General features: G+C 65.9%; 1 protein-coding gene across 1 annotated transcript in view; it reads left to right on the top strand.

Moving 5' to 3' along the window:
• The window catches only part of SLC12A7 (solute carrier family 12 member 7), a 42,016-nt gene that overhangs the window by 5,131 nt on the left and 13,870 nt on the right, over positions 1-23,015 (top strand). The window contains exons 2-17 of the mRNA XM_082650634.1: positions 9,273-9,367; positions 9,644-9,766; positions 12,358-12,504; positions 13,726-13,780; positions 14,728-14,858; positions 15,082-15,323; positions 15,945-16,156; positions 16,668-16,835; positions 18,269-18,367; positions 18,926-18,983; positions 19,289-19,463; positions 20,110-20,228; positions 20,475-20,573; positions 20,886-21,005; positions 21,799-21,903; positions 22,347-22,515. Coding sequence (XP_082506760.1) covers positions 9,273-9,367; positions 9,644-9,766; positions 12,358-12,504; positions 13,726-13,780; positions 14,728-14,858; positions 15,082-15,323; positions 15,945-16,156; positions 16,668-16,835; positions 18,269-18,367; positions 18,926-18,983; positions 19,289-19,463; positions 20,110-20,228; positions 20,475-20,573; positions 20,886-21,005; positions 21,799-21,903; positions 22,347-22,515 — 2,117 coding nt within the window. The remainder of the gene's footprint in view (positions 1-9,272; positions 9,368-9,643; positions 9,767-12,357; positions 12,505-13,725; positions 13,781-14,727; positions 14,859-15,081; positions 15,324-15,944; positions 16,157-16,667; positions 16,836-18,268; positions 18,368-18,925; positions 18,984-19,288; positions 19,464-20,109; positions 20,229-20,474; positions 20,574-20,885; positions 21,006-21,798; positions 21,904-22,346; positions 22,516-23,015) is intronic.

Here is a 23,015-nt window from a genome sequence, read left to right as displayed (position 1 = left end):
AGCCCTGTGCCGGGGGCGCTGGTGAGGGCCCTGTCCAGGTGCCCCTGTGGCTGGGGGGGTTTGCAGGGCCGTGCTCCTGGCCGGGAAGGGGGTGAAGTGTGGGTGCCAGGTCTGCGGGCCTCGCTGCCCGCGCCTCTGGCCAGGCTCAGCGGCAAGGCCCTGGGGCTCTGGGCTGGGTTTGTTTCCTCTTTCTTTCCTGGGGCGGTTCTCTCTTTGAGAACACAATCGGGGAGGAGAGGGAAGCTCTGTTTCTGAGCTTCCTGAGGCTTGGGTGGGCCCCGTGACCAGCTGTGAGTTCCCTGTGCTCAGGGCTGCTCTCCGGCAGTCCCTGGCTCCCTGTGCCTGTGGCGCTGGGGTCTCTGCTGGGTGTTGGGCTCCTGGGCCTGCGTTTACTGCTCGCAGCCAGAACTGCTTCCCGTCTAAGCGGCCTGCAGCCGCCCTGCAGCTGAGCCCGTCTGGGCGTCCGCGTGTGCCTGTGGCCTGGCGCCGTCTGCGAGGCGGGGGCACCCCACGAGTCCACGTGAGCGGGACGCCCCCCCAGGGTGATGGGGAGGCCTTGTGCAGGCCCCGCGCCGTCCTGGGGGTTCTCCGTGTGCCTGTCTCCCTCTCCTGGAGCCGGCCTGTCCCAGACGTGGCCGTGTCCTGGGCCCCATCTGGTCACGGCGCCCACGGGTCAGGCCTGGGTTCTCAGGGAGGCTCTCGGGACGGTCACTGGGGAGGGAGCCTGTGGAGCTGATATCAGAGGAGAGACGCGCCGGGTGGTTCTTGGGTTTCCTCTTCCCTCCGATGGAGGGTCTTGGCCGCAGCCCAGCAGGAGCCTGAGTCGGTAACGGGAGCCGCCCCGGGAGGCTGGTGGGGCTCCCGGCTGCCCACCTCCCGCCTTTGCCCCGGCTGGGCCGGCCCTGCCGTCCTGAGCCCTTCCCCCCACCCCCAGGCTGGGATCACGACTGCCAGCTCCCGAGGAGGGAGAGGTCGGATCGGCAGCAGACCCCGAGGGGTGGCGGGGAGCCGGGTCCCCGAGTCCACCGGAGGCCCACGCCGCCCAGGAGGGAGCGCGTCCAGCCTGGGAGGGCAGGTCCTTTGGACGGGCGGGAAGTCCCTGAAACACTTACTGTTCTGGGGGAGCAGCTCACAGAGCCGTGGACCACAGCCGTGCCCTGTGTGCCTCTGTGTGCTTGCACACGTGTGTTAACGTGTGTGGCTGGCTGGTTCCTCTGTGTTCTTGCCTCTTAGTAGCCGAGAATCCCGGTACTTTCCTTGTTGTCTCGACTGTGCGAGTGTCAGGTTTGAGGAGAAGGTGCCAGCCAGAGCTGGTGTCTTTGGCCCGACGGCTGGGCCGAAGCCCTTGGCTGGAGCAGCGGACACCGGGGCGGTGGCCGTGACCTTGGTCCGGGTTGAAGGGCGGCTGTGTCCCTCCAGTGCCCGCAGCCTTCCTGAGTCCTTGTGTGCGAGCACCCCGGTCCTTGGGGTCGCCCGGGAGAACCCTCCCCCGGGCGCGGGGTGGCGGGGGCAGCTTAGCGGGTGCAGGGGGCACGGCAGGGGCAGCTTAGCGGGCGCAGGGGCACGTCTGGGCCAGGCAGGCTCTTTCCCCTCGGTTGTGCCGCCTGCTTCTGATTTTGGCTGGGACCTGGTGTCACGGGGGGCGCTGGTGGCAGGGTGCTCCCAGAAGTGAGGGCTGTGTCATTTCCGGAAGGCCTCGCAGAGGTGCTGTGATCCGGCCTTGCCCGCCTCTCCCAGCGGACACCCGCCGCGCCCCGCCAGGTGCTGGGTTCCAGGTGCCGGCACACACGCACAGCACTCTCGGGTAGGGCGGAGCCGGCCTGCCGCCACCCGCGTGCCCGTGGTCCTGGGCCTGGACGGTGCTGCTTCCGGCCCCAGGCAGCGGGGTCTGTGCTTGGTGGGGGCAGCTGGGGGCCAGGCGCACAGGGTCACCTGGCGAGGCCCTTGGGAAGTAGCATCTCTGGACGTCTGGGCCTCCAGCCGGCAAGGTGCCCCCGCAGGCCACGCCTGAGGGTTGGGCAAGGGCCCATGGAGGTCCGAGGGGCAGGGGCACATCCACCTCCTGCCCTCTGGGCTCTCGCCTGTGGGCAGGCAGTTCTCGCTCCAGAGGCCTGGGTGGGAGGCCCAGGCAGCCCTCCAGGAGAGGACGTTGGGAGGTGCCCCGGCGAGGGGCCGCGTCCCGCTGGCCGGGCTGTGGGTGGTTCCTGTCCTGTCAGTGTTTCCCCTGTCTTCGCCAGAGAACGGGTTTCTGTTTTAGCCAGAAACTTGCTGTGAAAGCACGGGAGCTCTCGACCTCAAGCATTTCCTTTTTTTCTGGCTTGAACGCCAAACGGTTTCTTCTCAGGCTGTGCCCCTCGGGGAGTCCACTGGCCCAGGTGGCCAGGCCGCTGGATTTCAGATCCAGCATTGATCCTGGCTGCAAAGCACGGAGGGCAGGGGGCAAGGGCCAGAGGGCATTAGTTAACCCCGAGGGTCGTGGAACCTAAAAACTCCGCTGCAGTGCTGAACCACTTGGAAGGGGATGCAGCCTCGGGGGCCGGCCAGTCGGACGCACTGTTAGGTTGGCAGGTGGGAGGTGGCCCCGCGGCCCCAGGGCAGGACTGCGGGCCGCCCGCTGCCCGTGCCTCGGTGCAGGCCCGGCCCAGCTGACCCTCGGGAACGCCTCTGGCTCTGAGCCTCAGAGGTCACTCTCTGCTCCTCCCCTGGGAGCTCTTCCCGAAGAGAAAGAGACGGTGGTAGAAATCCCGAACGCTGGCCCGGGGCTGAGGGTGTGGGGGAGGCTGGCGCACTGGGAGGGGAGGGCTTGTGCGCAGAGGTTGCAGCGGGGCTGGCGGAGGCTGTGACCAGAGACGGAGGACGCTGCACTCGGGACCCTCAGTGGGGTTGGGGCTCTGACCACTGGGTCCGGGCCTGCCGGGCTCCACTTGGCCCCCGAGCTGGCGCCCCCGTCCCGCCTGCCTCTCTGGCCTGGGCCGTCCCCTCCCGCCCCGAAGGCCCTGCTGCGTTCGCTCGATGCTGAGGACGCACGCGCCTCTCCTGGTGGCTTCCTGTTCCCGCCCCCTCGTCCAGAGCACCAGGTCCCACGCTGTCCCTGGTGACCACCACGTTTACTCAGGGTTAAGTTTGCATTTCATGGAGCCAGAAACCGGGCATCAAAACGGATGTGGGAGAAGCAGATCGAGGACAGGTGGAAAGAGCAGAGGCCGCCTCGGCGGGGGGCCGTGTGTCTCCGAGGGCCGGGCGCGCGGGCTGGTGGAGGCAGCGGCGCTCTGAGCTGCGTCAGGCCTGCACCGGATGGGGAGGGTCCGCTTGGATGTGTGGCCGGCGCTTGCGGGCGCGGGGGCTTCTCAGGACGCCCGTGAAGACACGAGACACACGGCCTCATGCGAAGCTCGCTGCTGCCTCCCCTCACGGGGAGGAGGAGGGCTGCCCTGCCCACTTCGCCCCTTCCTGGCCACGGTTGCTCCCCGGGCCTTGGGCTCTCACTGCCAGGCACCCGCTGTTCCGCCCGTTTCTGGGGGCGCTCCTCGATGGCCTTGGGCCGAGGCTGGTCTGCAGCTCTGGGTCCTGGGCCTGGTCTGGTCCGGCCTTGCTGGCCAGTCATCCTGGGAGCCCAGGGCAGGATGCCGCCCCGGCCCCTGGGGGCGGTGGGCTTGGTGTGCCGTGTTCAAAAGGTGCTCCAGGTTCCTGGAACTTTCTTTAGAACCTGGAGGGAGACCAGCAGGTGGGTGGACACTAAGGCCTGGCTGGGCCGCGCTGGGAGCCACCCCTGACGCGCTGGCTTCCTCGGGCTCCTCGAGCGCGGGGGGCGCCGGGAGCACGGGAGGGGGCTTTGAACAGGCCACTCCTAGGCTGTGACGGTGTCTCAGAGCTTCCTAGTTTTTGTGATCTGGGCAGTTCTGAGGGTTGCTGGCCAGGTGTGTTGCAGGTGCCGTCGACTGGCATCTGTCTGATGGTTTTCTCGCGGCTCGGCGGGGTGTGGGTTTAACGGGAGGCCCCGGAGGGAACGTGAATTCTCACCGACACCGGGGCTCAGCACTGGGGTGTCCGTCAGGTTCTGCCGTGAAGCCTCTCTTTTCTGCAGCACCCCCGCCCCAGCCTTTGGAACGAGTGGATCCTGGCTTTGTGGGCGCCTCCTTTTCAGCCAGCGCCCGGTGCCGCTCTGTCCTCCTACTCAGCCTGCCGCTGCCCGCGCTGCAGGGGCGGCCAGTAAATGTACATCGTAAAGACTTAAAAAGGTTAGTTATGGCACCTGGCTGCTGTGTCCTGGAAAAGCAAAACTCGGGTGTGCGCGCACGTCGGCAGTCCAGAGCTGGTGGTGGAGCCAGAGGCCAAGGGGCCGTAAACCGAGCGGCCGGCGCTCGGGCCATGTGGTACCTGCCCGCGGCCCCCGGGCTGTTTGAACTCACCAGCTGTGAGCGGGCTGGGGGTCACCTGTCCCAGGCTCCGGACTCCCTGGCGGGCAGCTCTGCGCGCGGGCGCCCACCCTCCCCATGCCGGCGTGTGGGGCGGTGCTGTGGGTGCTGCGTATTCGTCAGCTGTTTCTGCGCGTCACCCCCAGTTCCCTCCTGTCCTCTCGGGCCCCGGGCACCTGTGGCCCCTCTTTCCTGGTGCCGAGTCCGCAGCGTGGCCGTTCTCGGGCGTCCCCAGCACACGGGCACCCCCGCCGGTTGGACGTGTCCCGGCCATGGTGTCCTGTGGGTTTACTGGCCGAAGGATCCTTGTTTTAAAACCGAATCAGTCTCCTTCCTCGGTGACGAGAGGGGTGAGTCACATGCAAGGTGGCTGGGCTCTGGGACCTCCCGGCCTGGCAGGGCCTCCCCGCCCACTGCGCCCGCCCGGCTGGACACTAGGGGTCCGGGGGTCCTGGACTTGCGGGGTGCTGTGACCTTGGACCGCGTCAGGCTGTGATCTCTGTGCAGTGAGCCCCACCGGCGGCGCCCCTGCCGCGTGAAACGAGCAGGCCGAAAGCCCCACCTGTGCGCGAGGCGGGGAGCCAGCTCTGCTGGTGGTGGGGAGTGTTAATCGCGTGGCCTCCAGGCCGTTTCTGTTTGACTACACAGCTGACGGCCCAGCCCTGCCCGTCCGTTAGAGCAGGTGAAAGGTGAACGAGGCCTGAGCGCTCCTGCCCGGAGACAGCAGGTGTGGGTCCTGCCCTGCCGGCCGGCGTGGCCCAGGACACCTGACCGTCGGGGGGCCCCTCCCACATGGCCCGGCAGCCACCGCTGCGCAGCGAGGGCGCCCGGTGACCTCCGGGCTGTGTGCCCGGCGGGGGCACCACAGGGGACCCGCCCCAGGAGGACGGAGGCGGCGGGGCCGGTGAGGCGGGCCCTGCGCCCCCGGGATCCCCTCTGCTCGGGCTTGTCCTGGGTCCTCATTGTCATGACCAAGCAGAGTACGCAGCCGGCGCAAGCCCAGGTGAGCGGCCTCCTCCCCGAAACGTGGGGGGAGGGTCTCAGCCAGAGGAGGACCCCTGCTCTTCAGAGCCGCGACCGGGCCTGGCAGGGTCGTGCCGGGCGCCATCAGAGTCCCGGTGGAGGCGGGAGGGGTGTCCACCCGGAGCCTGAGGTCTTCAGAGCCCCCAGCGTGTACCAAGGGCTCAGGCCCTGGCGGGGTTTGTACCAGTTTCCTTTGTGAAGACTTGAGTTGTAACCTGCCCCTCCCTTGAAAAATAAGAACTGAGATTTGAGTGTTCTCCAGCGGTGAAAGCAATTAAGGGAATTTTAAGGCTCACCCGGGTAGCTTGTGACGGTTTTGCATTTTGTGGGATGGGATCGCAGGTGTGTCCCTCAGGTAGAAGCGTTTGATTTTTTTTGTTTTTGCGGTACGCGGGCCTCTCACTGTTGTGGCCTCTTCCGTTGCTGAGCACAGGCTCCGGATGCACAGGCTCAGCGGCCATGGCTCACGGGCCCAGCTGCTCCGCGGCATGTGGGATCTTCCCGGACCGGGGCCCGAACCCGTGTGCCCTGCATCGGCAGGCGGACTCCCAACCACTGCGCCACCAGGGAAGCCCGAAGCGTTTGGTTTTTAACCAAGAGTCTCGGCTCCAGCAGGTCAAGGAGGAGATGGCTGCCCGAGGCTCCCGCGGGAGCCTCTTCTCTCCGCTGGGTCCCCCAGCGCTTCGGAAAGCACGCCCGAGGACTGCCTTCTCAGAGATGAAGGGAAACGTGTTCTCGTTAAAGGATTAGCGATTAAGACGGTGGTTTACGATGGATAAGGAGACTCCCTATTGGCCGTAACCTCTGGTGTGGGCGGTGCAGCCCCCAAACCAGGGGAGTCGGGGTGGGGGGATTTACGGAGACGCTGGGGCGTGTGTTGCTGTTCCCCCGGTGCGTTTTGTGTGTGTTTCCCCATTCTCTGTGCGTTAATTCTGGTTATAAGCAGCGAGCCGGAAGACCAGAGCCTCACGGCCTGACAGCCCAGTCCTGGCCGTCCCCGGGCTTCCTGTGCACACGTGCCCAGCACACGGGTCCCCACGGGGCGGGCCATCCTGGCCTTTGTGGGGCGTTCACGGCACCGTTTCCCACTCCCCGGTCTCCACGGTCGTCCTGTGTGTAAATAAGCCACTGCCGTCCGCCTGCCTCGAATCAGTTGCTCCTGGCCGCCTCCCTGGGCCCCTCGCCCAGGCGCTTCTCGCCCATTCTGCTCCTTTCCGACCCTCGGCTCCGGGCCACCCCCCGGCCCTCATCGCGGCGGATGGGCCAGCTGTCTCAGCTCCTGTTTGAGGTCGTGGTTCACTTTCCCAGCCAGCAGGAGCATCACATGCTCCAAGAAAGATGTTGTCTCTGTGGATTGAACGTGGTTGCAGGTGCCCATCTGCCCCGTGCCCGGTGGGCTTTCAGACAGACCCCCAGAGCCCCCTGGACCAGGCTGTGCTTCCCGGGCGGGGGCGGCAGGGGCACCGGGGCAGCCGGGCCTGAGCTGAGTGGAGGCCCTGTCCGTGGTGGCCGCCTCTCCCTGGACGAGAAACACAAGACCTGGGAGCCACGAATTTGTCCAAGGTTGGGGCAGAGGGAGAACCCAACACCCCTCCCGGGGTGGCCGGCACCCTGGCCTGCGTGGCTGAAGCCTGTTGACCGGGACAGAGCCGGCCTACGTGTCCTCCAGAGTCTGGTCTGCAGAGAGCTCTCTGCGGCTTCCGTTTACACCAGAAACCCAGTCGGAAACAGGATTGTTACCACCAGAAAAATACAGTCATTATCACCAGGAAGAAGGTGCCGGGCAGGAGCCCGCTTGAAGCAGGAAGGAGGGAGACAGGCTGGCGCCCTCCCGCAGACGCCTGCAGAGCGGGGGAGGGCGCTCAGGAGGGATTTCTTGTTTAATTGAATGTGGTTGCATTTTTTAAGCTGTTTTGACCCAACTTCAGAACTTGGACTTGAGAAAACTTTCAAGAGCACGGGATCACGTGTCATCTGCCTGAGCACTGGTCCCACCTGCCTTCTGCCTCCCCCTCCCCCTCTTCACACGTTCCTTCCCGATGTGCTGAGAACAGACAGCAGGTGCGATGCCCTTTGTGTGTTTCCTAAAACAAGCACGTTTCCTCTCATGATTCCTGTAGTACGGTTTCCAAAGTCAGGACGTTTTCATTGACTGAAGTCTTACTTAGATCTTGCCGTCAGCCCAATAATGTCCTTTATGGAAAGAATCGGGCTGCTTCCATCTTCTTCCTCTTTCCAGAACGTTCCGGAGCCGGCCCGTGTCCTCCGAGGCCTCTGAAGAGGGCCGGCGGCTCCTTTGCTTTGCTTCAAGCTCCTCATGCTGGAATCCGGGGACCCAGGCAGTCATGTCCTCCTCTGGGTGTCAGTCAGCCTGCGACCCTCGTGTTCACCTTGACCCCTGGGTCGGTGGGTGGTCAGCTCTTCCTGGCACTGCCCCTGCCCCATGGTACTGAGCAGGTGGCTCGTGGGGCCGTGGTGTGTGTGTGGGGGTCCTTGCCCCGTCCCCTCCAGGTGTCGGCCCTGGTCCCAGCATCTGCTGGTGGTTCCCTCGCCAAGCGGTTCCCCGGCCACTGGCTTCCTCGGGCCTTCTGCTGCCCCTGAGCTGGTCACTGGGGCTCGGCAGTGAGGGGCACAGGGTCCGTCCGGCAGGAGGGCAGGGCTCTGCCTGCCATGCGGCCTCCGCGGGCTGGACCCTGGGAACTTTCCGGGGGGGGGTCTGTGGATTTCGGGGGGACTGGACAGCTGAGTGGGGGGTGAGGGGCGATGCCTGGACCCTGGTGGCTCCTGAATTTGTGTCCGTTGTGAGGGGCAGGCACGTGAGTTCACAGGGGACGGACTGTGGGCTCCCCTTCCCTGTGCGTCTGGGCTCTGGTTCCTTCTGGGGGGTTGGGAGATTCCATCAGGAAGTCCCGTGTCACCTCTGACGGGACCCGGTGAGCAGGTGATTCCCCGCTAAGGTCATGCTCCGGGTTGCCCCAGGGCCCCTGGGGGCCTGAGAAAAGCCAGTTTGGAGCGCTTTTTCCTGGTGTCTTCGCTCGGTCATTCTGATACAGGGCCACATCACACGCGGAAGGCCTGTGGGTGGGGCTGACGTGCAGGTGGGCCCAGGGTGGCTTCTGGGATGGCATTGCTCCAGGTCCGGTGGGATGGGGCAGGGCTGGGAGTCAGAGCGATGCCATCAGGTTTTTCTCTCTGCTTTGATGGGAGAACGTGGTAAGGCTCGCGTTTCAGGATCTGGGAGGAGCTCCCAGGGTGAGTCGGGGCTGACCCTTCGCTCCTCTGTGGCCTGGCCACACCGAGGGCCTTGATATACTCTAGCTGGGGACGGCGGGCCAGGGCTTCCTGACAGAAACAGCCATGGAGACAGCAGCCGCGATGGGCCACCTGCCGGCCGTGCGCCTACGTGTGGGCTCCGTGGCACTCCCCGCGGGGACTGTGCTCTGAGCTAATGGGGTCGCCAGTGAGGCCGCCGTAATCCACCAGGATTGGGGGGATTGGAAAGCTGAGCTGCTGTCAGAACACAGCAGCGAACCTCTGTGCCGCCTGGTGCAAGTGCTGGTCCCCACCCCGTCCCCGCCGAGGACGGTCGCGGGCCAGCCTGTCCGGATCTGCTGGTCTCGAGCCGTTTGTCCCGCGGGACCCAAAAGGGCCGGGGTGGGACTTGAGGTTCCTGGACCCAGCGCCACCTTTGGCCTTCTCTCTACCTGGCCCCTCGCCCCCTGACAGGTAACTTAGGAAAGTCCGAGGCACGTAGACAAGCGCCTGGCGGGCCCCTCCTCCTGTTCCCTCGTGGCCTTTAATTCCTTTCACATCTGAGCGAGCCCTTCCCCACAGGAGATGGAAACCCCGGGGAGAACAGCCCGTTCATCGGCAGCATGGACGTGGACGGAGAGAGAGCCTTCGAAAGGAAGAGCATGGCGCTCTTTGAGGTGGGTCACCGCCCCCTGCTCTCCCCTTCAGAGCGGAGGCGGCAGTGCCCGCGAGAGAAGAGCCCGGCCTAACGGTGCCCTGGGGTCCGGGCAGAGGCCTCAGGGAGCCCCGCGGAGGGGCTGGGCCTGGGCCGTCCGGGGAGCCCCGGGGCCCTGAGCCCTGACCGTTGACCCGCTGGGCACGTAGAGCGGGAGCCCTGCTGGGAGGTTGGTTTGGTCGGTCTGGGGCGTCTCGGGGTGGGGAGGTCACTAACTCCACGCCTCGGCCCCAAACAGGAGGAGATGGACAGCAACCCCATGGTGTCCTCGCTACTCAACAAGCTGGCCAACTACACCAACCTGAGCCAGGGCGTGGTGGAACACGAGGAGGCCGAGGACAGCCGGCGGCGCCAGGCCAAGGTGCCCCAGCCCGGCCCCGCCCCGCGCCAGGGCCGCCCTCCCCCACCGGATCCCCTGGAACCCCCCCCTTCGCTTCTCAGTCGCGGGACTTGTCCTGCTGCCACCTTCCTGGGAGCCTTATTTCTGAGGGTTTACCTCTGGGAGCCTCTCCTAAGATGCGCCCAGCTCTCCGAGGATTCTGTGCAGAGACCTTGGGGCGGTTCCGTAAGCCCAGCCTGCCGAGCTGCGCGCAGTGCGTGGGGCAGATCGGGACCCGAGCGGGCAGCTCCTGGCCTCTGTCCCCAGGGCACCCGGGAGCCTGTGCCAGAGGCTGACGCAGGCCACCCGTGACCCTCAGCACGACCGTGTGTGGCCAGGTGGGCGGGTTTGGCGGGATGACCCGGCCGCCCCACCCCCGGGCATGGGTCCGTGGGAGCGGCCCTTGTTGTCCCTCTGACCAGGGGGCACAGAGATGGGGGCTCGGTCCCCCAAAAGTGCCTTCTCCAGGGTCTGGGCGCCTCTAGTATCTTGGGCCTCGTAACCGGCCAGGTTGATCCTTCAAAGCTGCCTTCTATGGGAGTGCCGGGGGCCCCGTCACGGCCTTTCAGGACAACTCAGGGTCATCTCGCCACTGTACAGGGCCGGGCCAGGCGGGTGGGGGCCCCGCGCCCGTGAGACTGGAGGGTTTGCTTCTGGTGTTTCACGGTCCTTGAGCCAAAGGCAGGGGCCAGAGCTGCTCTCAGCTTGTGTCGCCCTCACCCTTCTCCACCGTCCTGCGCCCAGCCAGGAACCGCCACGCTTCCGTCATCCACAAACAGGACATGGGTCCGCGGGGGGGCGGGCTGCCCCGGACACTGGCGCTCAGGGCCCAGGTGTGAAAAGCCAGCTGCCGGGTGCTGTCCAGGCCTCAGGCCGAGTCTGCCCAAGGCTTCTGACCCACCTCCATGCTCCCCGGGCGCCCCCTTGGGTTACTTCCCCGGGGTCTCTGCTCCATGCCAGCCCCATGCCAACTCTCTCGCTGCGGGCATTCCTGTGGGTCGACCTTCCATTCTCACCCTGAGAAGCCCCCCGGCTTCCTTTGAGGGGGGTCCGCCTTTCGGCCCAGCGAGCGGGCTGGGCCACGTCTCCCCAGCCTCCACAGGACGCCTCGTTTCAGGCAGCCTGTCCCCTTTCACGGGAAATGTTTCCAAAGCAGATCTTTCCAGCTTTTTTTCCTTTTATTCACCTAAGTTTAAGCAGCTTCCCCATTAAACGTTCTCTTGCTCTTTTAGCCAGGTGTCCCCAAATCCCAGCTGTGTCGCCTGATGCTGCCGTCACGCTGGCCGGCGGGCAGGACGGGCTGGCCCCCGGCCTCGTTCCCGAGCTCTCCTCTGGGCAGCTTTGCTCGGCTCTAGTCTGTCTGGGGTTGGGGAAGGCGTTTCTGTCAGGCACCCTCCTGCGGTTACCCCGCGGCGGGGTGACCCTCTCCCAGGCCGCATCTGGTCGGCCGTGCTGCGGGGCCTTCGGGAAGGGGGTCGCTCACAGGGGGCTCGTCCTCTCTGAACTCTCGCTGGGTCCCCTCCCCTCGCTGGGCACTTCCTGCCGGTGGGTCAAGACGCGGCAGATTTCTCTCTGGACTTGGTGCCTCTGCGCCCTTGCAGCCTAGGGAGTGGTGGCCGGTCCCTAACCCTTCCTTCCGGCCTCTCGTTTCCCCCCATTTCGCGCTCTCCTGAGGACCTGGGCTGCGGTCGCTGCGGGCAGAGCCCAGGTCGGCTTGCTCCTCGTCTTCTCTCCAACTTCCCCACCTTCCCGCTGTGCCCCTGATGGAGGGGGCGCCGAGCCCTTCCCTCCCCTCCCTTCCCCCGGGGCAGTGATGTGGTTTTGCCCCGCCCCCCTGCTCCTGGGCAGTGAGGGTGTTGCCCAAATCTTGGCCCCTGTACGCCAGTGCTGAATAGAAATACGGAGACAGAGTTTTGGAGGAAAGAGAAAGAGTAGCTTTATTTCTTTGCCAGGCAAAGAGGGAACACAGCGGGCTAGCGCCTCAGGAACTGCCCACCCTGCAGCGGGTAGTCTTACAGTGGTCAAGGAGCAGGGCGTGGGCAGCTCGTGGGCAGCTCTCGGATTGGTTGGCATCAAGGTGAAGTTTCAAGCATCGTCCGCCTTCTGGTTTCAGCTGGTCTGGGGTCTGTGCTTGTGGCCAGCAGGTTCCATCTGCAGGTTCCATCTGGTGGGCGTCTGCTTCCCGCAGAAACAACTTAGGAAGGTGTGTCAGGCCTTTATCTATGTGTTTCGGGGAACTGGGAGTTCGTGACTCTGAGACGCGGCAGAATTATTGTCTGTTTCTGTTGATACGTCTTCACGTTTCCCAATCATTCACTCTTGAGTCAGACGAGGACCCAGGGGCTTGTACACAGTTTCAAGGGTCCTACTGTGGGTTCTGTCCAAGCCCTGGGCTCGCGTCAGCCGCCTTCCGCGTAACTGAAGTTGGGCCTTTGCTGGTCTTCGTTCGTCTTCCTGTCCCCTGACCTCTTCACAGTCTCTGGGACCCACGGTGTGGACTCGGCGCCCGGCGGGGGCAGGGGGGCTCTGGGGGAGGCGCTGCCGGCCCCGGAACCTGCTCCGCTCTCTTGCAGAGCCCCCGCATGGGCACCCTCATCGGCGTCTACCTGCCATGCCTGCAGAACATCCTGGGTGTCATCCTCTTCCTGCGCCTGACCTGGATCGTGGGGGCGGCCGGCGTCCTGGAGTCCTTCCTCATCGTGTCCATGTGCTGCACCTGCGTGAGTGGGGCGGGGGCAGCTGGATGTCGGGGCTTTCCGGGGTCCCCGGCCCCAAGGGCACCCCTCACCTGCGCTGGTGTGGGCGCAGGTCAGCACCCGGCTGCTGACGGGCCGGGGGCGGTCTCGTGGGCCCGCCTCCGCAGAAGCCAAGGGTCAGCGTCCCCTGGTGGCCACCACTCACGGCCATCCCGTCCTGCATTTAGACCAGGTCCCCTGCCCGCTGGTGACGCGTTTAGCCCTGCACCCGGCTCACCAGGCCCTCCTCCACGTGGCCTCCGCACCCACGTCCCCGTCTGCCTTAGCGGCCCAGGAGCCTTTTCTTGCGACAGCTTGTCGTGCCTGGTTCAACCCCTAAGTGGCCCTCAGCACCTGCCCACCCCGCCTCCCTCCTCCCCTTTCTCCATCGCTGTTACGAGGAGGGTGATTCCGCTGCTCTGAGCCCCCCAAGTGCCACCTGCCTGAAAGAATCCAACGACGCAGATGAGCCAGGGTCCCCTCGACCCCAGCCTGCTGCCCTGCCTGTCCCCCAGCTGCGTCCCCCGACCGCCCCGGGCCGCCTCTGTCCACGGCCTTCCCGCTCCTATGCTGTCGTGTCTGAAGGTCTTGCCTGAAGGTTCTCGCTGTTCCGCACGTGCTGCATTCGCTTAATGAGCCTGGAAGTGTCTTTGGAGCAATCACCCCGCCTCTCCCCCAATAAGAGCCGATGAAAAGCAGGAGACAGAGCAGGGCCTTTGTCAAGCTAGAAATGTCCCTGGCAGGAGCCAGTCAGGTGGGCACTGAGGCTGCAGGCTTCCCGGGGGCTGTTTCTTCCGGTCCTCGGGTTGTGAAGTAATTGCTCCCCAGCCCACAGGTGTGGCCGCTTTCCTGCGCAGCGGGTGAGAAGGCCCGCCCTGGACAGGCTCTGACAGTCCCCCAGCCCCGTGGGGTGGGGGCCTACAGGGGGTCCCCCCGCATCCCATCAGGAAGCGGGCGCCCACTGGAAGCAGGAGGCGGTCCCGAGTTGGGTGTTTCCTGGGGGCTCACGGGAGCTCAGCTTTGGGGGTTACTGGGAGAGAGCAGGGCTGCGGTCCTGAGCATTATGGCGCCCGGTTACCCAGCAGCGCTCTGAGGTCGGCAGCCGGGAGTCGGCAGGCGGGCGCCGCCCCAGGCCTGGTGCCGTCCGCCTCCCGGGGTGGCTCTTGGAAATGCTCGTTCTTCTAAAAGGCCCCCGTCTTTCTGCAGACGATGCTGACCGCAATCTCCATGAGTGCGATCGCGACCAATGGCATGGTCCCAGGTGAGGGTGCCGCGGGGAGCTGGGAATGGCGGGGAGTGACCGAGCGGGCTCCACTGTGGACGGAGTGTGACGTTCACCCTTCACCCCGGGCGGCGGCAGAGGGCGGGTCCCAGCACAGACACGCCCTCACCCGCCTGCAGGATGGATCCCCACATCTGGAGGGGCGGACATCCCCGCGGTGCGGCCAGCCCCTTCCCTTCCGGAGGCCCCGTCGGCAGTGACCCTGCCGTTGGGCAGCGGAACTCGGGCGGCTCCCGGCCCCCACCTGCACCTGACGCTCCCCCCGGCGTGCCCCCCCATCGAGGGCACAGTGGGGCTTTTCTAAGGCCAGGGAGGGGTGACCCCTGCGGCTCGTCCCCCAGAGCCTGCCCGTGCGCTTGGGGTCCCTGAGAAATTGGGGTTCTCCTCGGGGAATCTACGTAAATGCCTCCAGGGATTTTCTTGTCGTGTTCACGCTGTCCACTACTTGCTCTTTGGGGGGGGCTGCACCCCGAGATGTCCTCCAGGTGCCCAGTGTCACGCACGGTCCCTGGTCAGTGTCCGAGTGGGGTCTCAGCCAGCCGACAGGACGACCGGGGACGGGCTGGCGAGGCCGTGGGTGTCACTGTGTCTGTAGGTGTGACACACAAAGGATGACTGACGAGCTCTTGGTATTTTAAATCTTCTTGGCGAAAGTTGAGTCGAGGTTTCGGGTGTGACGTCAGCCGCGGGCTCCGTACGGGCACGGCCGTCGGGGTCCAGGCCCCTGACTGTGGCTCGCCCTCCTTTAGTCACAGCTTCCAAAGACGGCCGCCAGCAGGGGGAGGGCGCCCGTGGACGCAGGCGCGTGTCCCCACCCTCGCGGCCGGGCTCCCCGCCCCGCGGACGAGGCCGTCTGCCCCGGGAGGTCTGTGCTCGCGGTCGGCGGCAGGTTCGTAACCCGCTACTCCCGTTTGGCGTACTTGCAGCGGGCGGCTCCTACTACATGATATCGCGGTCTCTGGGGCCGGAGTTCGGGGGCGCCGTGGGCCTCTGCTTCTACCTGGGCACCACGTTCGCGGGGGCCATGTACATTTTGGGGACCATTGAGATTTTTTTGGTAAGTGCAATGTTTCGGGCGGGTTCCCTTGTCCAGGCCGCAGACGCGCGACCTGAGGGTGTGTCCCAGAGGCGTCTGCTGGCGTGGAGGCTCACGGGGCGGGGGGAGCCCGGTGCCGCGCCCCCTCAGAGAGGGCCCGTTGGGAGGTGCAGGGGCGCGCCTGGCCCCGCGCTCCCGTGCGGTCATCTTGGGGAGGGGTGGGTGACCGCGCTTTGCCCTGCAGACCTACATCTCCCCCAGCGCGGCCATCGTGCGGGCTGAGGGGGCGGGCGGCGAGGCCACAGCCCTGCTGCACAACATGCGTGTGTACGGGACCTGCACGCTGGCCCTCATGGCCACGGTGGTCTTCGTGGGCGTCAAGTACGTCAACAAGTTGGCCCTGGTGTTCCTGGCCTGCGTCGTGCTGTCCATCCTTGCCATCTATGCCGGCGTCGTCAAGACCGCCTTCGACCCACCTGACATCCCGTGAGTCCTCTGCCCGGCTCCGGGCCGGCTTCCGGACCAGTCTGTGGCCCGGGCCTTAACCGCTGACCACGTTGGCTGGGCTGGGCATGGCGCCCTGTGCCCGCAGACGTCCCCACTCTGGCCAGGTCGAGGGCGAACAGGTCACGGTGCTCTCGTGGCCGTGCTGTCTGCGAGGACAGGACAGGCCTGGTGACTCCAGCAGCACCGAGCTCCTCCCGGCCGTGGCCCTGTCCTCATGGAAGCCCCTGAGCAGGGTCTTCTCTTGTCCCCTGCCGGGAGAGGATGCCGTGCGAAACAGGGTAGCTCCAGAGCAAGCGCGCGAGCCCCCGTGCGGCTCCACCGGGCTGAGCCAGGAGGAGCCCGGGGTGGGGGCGGCCGCTCTGCGCACGTGGACACGCCACGCGGGCCATTCACTCCGCGTCAGGCGCCCCAGAGCGGAGGGCGGCAGGACGGACCGGGGCCCGGTGCTGCCGGAAACCTGCCGAGGGCCGGTCCCTCACGCGAATGCCCTTGTCGCCCTGAGTGGAGGGGGTCCGAAGCGCCTCACGAGGGACCTGCGAACTCCACTCGGTTACGGAGAAGAGCGGTGGGCGAGGCGTCTCACCCCCTGCTCCCGCCCAGGGTCTGTCTGCTGGGGAACCGCACGCTGTCCCGACGTAGCTTCGACGTCTGTGCCAAAGTCCACGCCACCAGCAATGGCTCGGTGACCACTGCGCTCTGGGGCCTCTTCTGCAACGGCTCCACGGCCAGCATCTCCTGTGACCAGTACTTCGCCCAGAACAACGTCACGGAGGTCCAGGGCATCCCCGGTGTGGTCAGCGGCGTCCTCCTGGGTGAGCGTCTGGCGGGTCTCCGCCGGGGCCGGGCCTTCTGAGCCCAGTCCCTTGGGTCCTGTCCTTCCGCCCAGCCTGTGGCCACATCACCCCGCCCCCAGCTGCTGGCCCGTTGGGGTCCCTCTGGGTTGATTCTCCCAGAGCCGCAGACGCCAGGTGAATCTTGCAGGCAGCAGGTAAGGGCTTCAGTTGACCCTTTATCCTTAGAATTGCAAAGCGGTAGGCACGGGGGATTCGCATGTCGATAAGGGAAATAATTAACGGGTGGGGTCCCTCAGGCAGCTCCTCACGGGTAGATTGTTGTATGAGGTAAGTTTTTTCATCAGACTTGACTTAAGGACCAAAATCTTTCATTCAGAGATCAGGAGAGGGTGGTTTTCTTAGAGAGCAGTTTCTCCGGGTCAGTCGTCCTTGTCCTGGTGTGAAGTTGGAGGCTGGGGTGGGGATGGGCACCCGATGCCGGAGCCCTGATGGCAGGTGTGGAGTCTCGTGACGCGCCTGTTCCCCCCAGATAACCTGTGGAGTGCCTACGCGGAGAAGGGGGTGTTTGTGGAGAAGAAGGGCGTGCCCTCGGTGCCCGTGCCGGAGGAGAGCAGGGCGGGCGGGCTGCCCTACGTGCTCACCGACATCACGACCTACTTCACCATGCTGGTCGGCATCTACTTCCCCTCCGTGACCGGTGAGGCCTCGGCGCTCCCGGCGGGTCAGGGCCCCGTCGGCTCTAACATGCCCACCCCCGCCCCGTCTCTCTTTTCCTTTTGGCTCAAAGATGAGCTTCGGGGTCTCCGTTCCCCACGTGTCTGAGCCGGGGGCTCAGGAGCTGTGGGCGTCAAGGGGCTTGTCCGTGTTCTTGTGAGACACCAGGTTATTCGGAGTGGCCCTGCGACCTTGGCCCTTAGCAGTGGACCCGAGGGCCGTCAGAGGCCGGGAACTGCAGCGTCCGTGTCCTTATAAGAGTCTGCTGACCTCCCGGAGGGCCCCGGTGCACAGTCCCCCACACGTGCACACACACACACACACTGGTCCGCACGCTCACACACGCACCCGTGGGCGCACACCTGCTCCTGGGGTCTCCTCAGCCTGGCCCAGCACAGTGGAGCCCCGGCCCCCCAGGCTGGCGCTGGCCGACCGAGGGGCCCGGGGCCATCCTCGCGCCTGGCCCCCACTCAGGCCTGTCCCCACGCTCCGGGAGGCTGGCCTGCCAGGGGCTGCTTGCCCCGCGCCGAACTTCACCTCCGCCTTCCCCGAGGCCCCGGTGCCACTTGGACGGGCGTGGGGGGTTGTGGATCCGGCCCCTGGGGGGTCTTTCTCCTGTACTCCTGTCCCCCGCTGTCAGGGATCAGGGTGGGGACACCTGCTCTGTGGATGTGGGTCTTTCCACGCCCCGTGGCACGCCCACGGGCTCAGTGCTGGCGCGTCAGGCCACGCCTGGGATAGGATCACAGGTGTCGAACGAACCTGCCGCCACCTGGATTTTCTTTGATCCCAGTAGGAATCACTTACACTTTATGTGCCAAGTGGAGTGACCGGTGCGGGGTGGGGGGCGGCGGCGGCAGAGGCGGCGGTGGCCAGTCACCGCGTGGGAAGGAGGAGGGTTGAGGCCAGCGAGGAGTCTGTGCTGAGGCTGAGCTACGCTCTGACCCAGGCCTGGCCCCAGAAGTGAGTCAGCACTTGGCCTCACTCTCCAGGGAGTTTCTCACTCCCGGCCACGGGGATCAACAGAGATCACAGCGGGGATGCGGTCGGGGCCGATGCACTCGGAGGCCAGGTCTGGTCTTGGCGTCCGTGGCGAGTGTCTGGGATGAGCCATGCCCTAGCCTGCACCGTGGAGGCTACTCCACAGCTGGGCTGGCTGTCCCCGTGGAGAGCGTGGGGGACATGGGGGCACCTGCCCACGTGCCCTGCAGCAGCCTGCCCAAGACGTGAAGAGAGGTCCAGCCTGGCTCTGTGAGGCCCGGCGTGCAGGCTGGGGGTCTCTCCTTTGCGTCGTGAGGAAGTCCCAGGCCCGTTCTGACTCTGCCCCAGATGGGCCAGGGCGGGTGGGCAGGCGGGTGGCATCTCCCAGGCGCCATCAGTCCCTGTGACCCATCAGTTCTCCCTCCATCTCCGTAGGCATCATGGCGGGCTCTAACCGGTCCGGGGACCTCAAGGACGCCCAGAAGTCCATCCCCACTGGAACCATCCTGGCCATCGTGACCACGTCTTTCATTTGTATCTTTGGGGGGTCGAGCGTGGGGGCCAGGTGCTGAGGGTCGACGGCTCTGTGCCCTTCTCCACTCACTGCCGGGCCCTCTGTGCCTCCGGGCGGGCCTCCCTGCTTTGGGTAGTTCTGGCCCAACACCCGTTCTCAGAGGGGGCTGGGCTGGCGTTGGCCTGACTTAGGAAAATAAACACAGACTCCTGGACGCCAGCCTGGGCTGGTGGCAGAACATGGCTTTGTCCGAGAACCACGCGTAGTAACCACACTGTGACGTGTCACTAACGTGTAGCCACGTGTGTGCTCACGTCACGGTCTTGTCAGGTGGGCTCACTGGCTTTGAGGGGCCAGCGGAGCCTTTCTCACTGAGCTCATCCCTTTCCAGCCGGCGAGGTTTCCAGCCCGGTGCCTGTGGCGGTCACCCTGCAGGCCAGGCCCATCGTGACTGACCTGAGGTCCCCAGAGCAAGGACACGGCCCGGGGCCCAGGGCGGGGTGGGCAGGGTGTGGGGTCAGTCCAGGGCGGGTTCAGCTTCTGCATCGTGCCCGCCGCGTCCTTGACCCGAGCCGCAGACCTGTCCTGCATTGTGCTCTTCGGGGCTTGCATCGAAGGCGTGATCTTACGGGATAAGTACGTTTCATTTATGGCTTCTGGGAACTCCTGGGGCCAGGGCTGGTTTTCTCGAAGGTGATTTTAGCTTTGAGATTGAGAACCCCAGGATTTCTAGCTTTGTCGCAGGTGGCCCTGTGGCCACGTGTTGGGGTCTGATCTGTGCATCTGTCTCCCGCTCAAGCCTGGAGCTGGGGGCCCGCACAGTGACCTCAGACCCCGGTAGAGCTGGGGTGCGGGAGCTCCCGGGAGAGGCCGTTCCCACTCAGCAGGTGGGAGGAGGTTTCTGTCTCCAGCTCGTGTCTGAAAGCTCGCCGCCCCTCCAGGTTCGGGGAGGCCCTGCAGGGGAACCTCGTCATTGGCATGCTGGCCTGGCCGTCCCCCTGGGTCATCGTCATTGGGTCCTTCTTCTCCACCTGTGGGGCTGGCCTGCAGAGCCTGACGGGGGCCCCACGCCTGCTGCAGGCCATCGCCCGGGACGGCATCATCCCTTTCCTTCAGGTGAGCCCGCTGCTGAGAGCAGGAACCGCCCCCCACTCCCCCACCGGAAGGAGCGCGTCAGGAGGGGCCAGAGATCCTGCCCGGGAGCGTGATGTTTACGGTTGAAGATGGTGGGGCCCACATCCCCGCCTCCAGACTGGCAGCCCACCCCGAGGCCTGCATTTCTTGTCCCACCCTGTGTCTGCTGCATGTTCTGAATTTCCCTTCTCAGGACTGCTGCGCAGGGGGAAGGCTGGTGGGAAGGCCTCCTGAGCCCTGCCCTCCCGCAGGGCTGTGCTCCAGGACCCAGGGCCTGCAGCCGGGCCCTCACAGAATCCTCCCAGCGGGTGTGTGCCGTGGGGAGAGCCCCGTCCAGTGCTCGAGGGTGTCGCCTCCTTGCCTGCGCTCGATGAGGGCGTCTGGGGTCTGACGGTACCTGGGCTGCCGTCTGCCCTCTGGGTGTCGGGTTTTCTTCCTGGACGTGGCTGGGTGAGGTCCAGGCCATGTCGTGAAAAGTCCGTCTGTTTCTGCCGCAACTCTGAGACCGCTTTTGGGTTGGACCCAACTAGCTCGGCTTCTCGCATGAACATGAGCTCTTTTTCCTGCGTCCTACGCCTGCCGCGGCCACCTGCCCGTGGCCCCAGCCCACCTGCCTTTCTCCTGGCAGGTGTTTGGCCACGGGAAGGCCAACGGGGAGCCCACGTGGGCCCTGCTGCTGACGGCCCTGATCTGTGAGACCGGCATCCTCATCGCCTCTCTGGACAGTGTGGCCCCCATTCTCTCCATGTGAGTGGCCACTGGCCCCGTTGGCAGCCACCCTTGGGACGTGAGGCCCCTGCTCAGGGGACGGCAGACGGGAGGGCATAGGGCAGAGGAGGGAGCCAGGTGGTGGATGACGGGGCAGGCAGACCCCACGGGAGGCGACCGCGATGTGGGCAAGGGGGCTCCCGGGGGAGGTGGCGGCGGCTCAGGCAGCGCAGCGGGACCCTGCGGGACCTGGCCCGCCCCTCACGCCGCTGTTCACGTACCCAGGTTTTTCCTCATGTGCTACATGTTCGTGAACCTGGCCTGCGCCCTGCAGACCCTGTTGCGCACGCCCAACTGGCGCCCGCGCTTCAAGTATTACCACTGGTGAGTGGCCGTGGGGAGCCCGGTCCCCTCCCTCCTCTGGGGCACGCGGTGCATCTTGGGGGCCAGCTGCCACCCGGGTCCCTGGCTAGCCTTCGTGGGACCGGCCCGGTCTCCGAGCCGGGTCTCTTGTAGGCGCCTCGGGGCCGTTTCAGCCCTTGGGATGGTCCGGGTGGAGAAGCCGGTCCCAGCAGCCTTGCCGTGCTCTTGATGAGACCAAAGCAGGGTGTCTGCTGGGGCCCGAGGGGCTGCTCAGGTGCCGGCCTGGGGGCCTGGGCGGTGAGGTGGGCCCCCTCTGAGCTGCGTGTCCCCCAGGACGCTCTCCTTCCTGGGCATGAGCCTGTGCTTCGCCCTGATGTTCCTCTGCTCCTGGTACTACGCGCTCTGCGCCATGCTCATTGCCGGCTGCATCTACAAGTACATCGAGTACCGTGGGTGAGCTGCTGCCGGCCCCTCTCCCGGGTGAGGGCTCAGGGGCCTCTAGCGGCGGAGGGGCCAAAGCCCGTGCCTCCTGCTGGGGGCTGCGTGGATTTCGGCCTGTAGCTCCTAACCAGTGGATGGCCACGTTTACTCTTTCTAACTGACGTCGTTCGTTACGACGTTTCGTTAGGTTTACCTACGTGTATCTGTGTGTAAGTGTAACGTACTTTTTTAGCAGTGCTCCTTGTAAGCTTTGAAATCTATTTAACAGTAGCACTGATGCGCAATGGATTTTCAGAAATAGACGTTTCTGAAAGGTACACCGTAAAAAACCGAAGCGGTGGGCAGGTTAAGTGCATCTCAGAGCCCCTGGTCCGTCACTGGGGCATTTCCCCTGGACCCCCTGGACCCCTCCAGGGGGCGAGGCCCTGGGGAGGTGGGACCTGGGGTGGGCTTCTCAGGGCACGGGGGGTGGGAGGGCCTCCAGGGACACTGCCTGAAGTCCCTCCCAGCTCTTCCAGGGTGGCTTGGAAGGAGGGTCTGGGGGCCTGCTGGTGAGCCGGGCCACGGCCTGTGAGTCAGAGTCCCCCCCCCCGCCACGTCCTCTCCTTCCTCTGCCCCATCGATGGCCCCGACTCTGAGATCCTGCGTGGGTGCCAGTGCCGCCGCCACCCTCCCCGTGTCCTGCTGCTTCGTACTCCCGCCCGTTCTGGGGAGCCCCCTCCTCTGTCACAGGAGCGCCGAGAGGCCCTGAGTGGCCACCTGGGTGCGCTGTGGGCGGGGCCTCACCACCGCACCCCCACCGCAGGGCCGAGAAGGAGTGGGGCGACGGCATCCGGGGGCTGTCGCTGAACGCCGCCCGTTACGCCCTGCTGCACGTGGAGCACGGCCCCCTCCACACCAAGAACTGGAGGTGAGTGTCCCCATGCCCTCTGACCCCACGGATGCCTCTTCCTAAAAGCAGGCTGCAGAGAGAAGACGGTGCCCACCCCCCCACCCCCGTCAGGAGACGGTTGTCAAGGAAGCTGTTAGCACCTTTGTCCCTGCGTCAGCCTGGGCTGGTCAGCTCGGGTCTCAGCGCCCGCTGGTCATGCATCGGGGGTGGAGGGGGACGAGGGCGGCGAGCTGACCCACCCGGGGGCCTGCCGTGGATGGAGGGCACTGACAGTCTTCTCGCCTCTGGGAGGAGGGAGGGGAGGCTGCCCCTGCAGAACCCGAGGCTTAGCTGCACGGAAAGCCCGCTGCCCAGCAGGGAGCCTGGGGCACGTGGCCCGGGAGGGGGCTCACGCAGCTCACCTGGCGCGAGAGTGGGGGCGAGTCGCCGTGGTGACAGCTCCCTGCCCCCCGCCCCGGCAGGCCGCAGGTGCTGGTGCTGGTGAACCTGGACGCCGAGCAGTGCGTGAAGCACCCCCGCCTGCTGTCCTTCACCTCGCAGCTCAAGGCCGGCAAGGGCCTGACCATCGTGGGCTCCGTGCTAGAGGGCACCTTCCTGGACCAGCACGTGGAGGCCCGGCAAGCCGAAGAGGTGGGCCAGGCGCCAGGGAGGGGGCGGCGGGGCCGCGCCGTCGCCTTTCCAGCCGTGCGCCCGAGCGCAGCCCTGCGTGTCGCGCCGCGTCCTGTCTCAACCTGGGTGGCACTTTTTCAGTTTGAAACCAGCAGGAGGGAAACCTGCGGAGGAGAGTGTGACGTGCGTGGCCCCAGGACCTCAGACGGCGGTGGGGCTCCGGGCTGTTGAGAGCAGCCTCGGGGCAGGTCTCCCGACAGGCGGGCCCCACACCTGTCGCATCTGCTCCCACGTTTGGGGCCTGTGCTGCCGGGTCAGCCCGTCCAGAGGCTCCACGGACCAGAGAGGGGGCGGCGGGTCACGGGCACCCAGGCCAGGCCTCCGTCACCCTGACTCGGACGCTCAGCTGGTGCCGCTGCGACCTCTGATCTCGGTCCGGGGCAGCCCCAGCACCTGAGCCTCAAACCCCGTCTCGTGGGCAATTTCAGACATGTAGAAACAGCAGATGTACCACATGGCCG

This window comes from Grampus griseus, assembly GCF_964374135.1.
Source record: "Grampus griseus genome assembly, chromosome: 3".
In the NCBI taxonomy this organism is placed as follows: domain Eukaryota; kingdom Metazoa; phylum Chordata; class Mammalia; order Artiodactyla; family Delphinidae; genus Grampus; species Grampus griseus.
The sequence above is the reverse complement of the archived record's forward strand: the minus strand, read 5'-3'. Positions and strand labels throughout refer to the sequence as shown.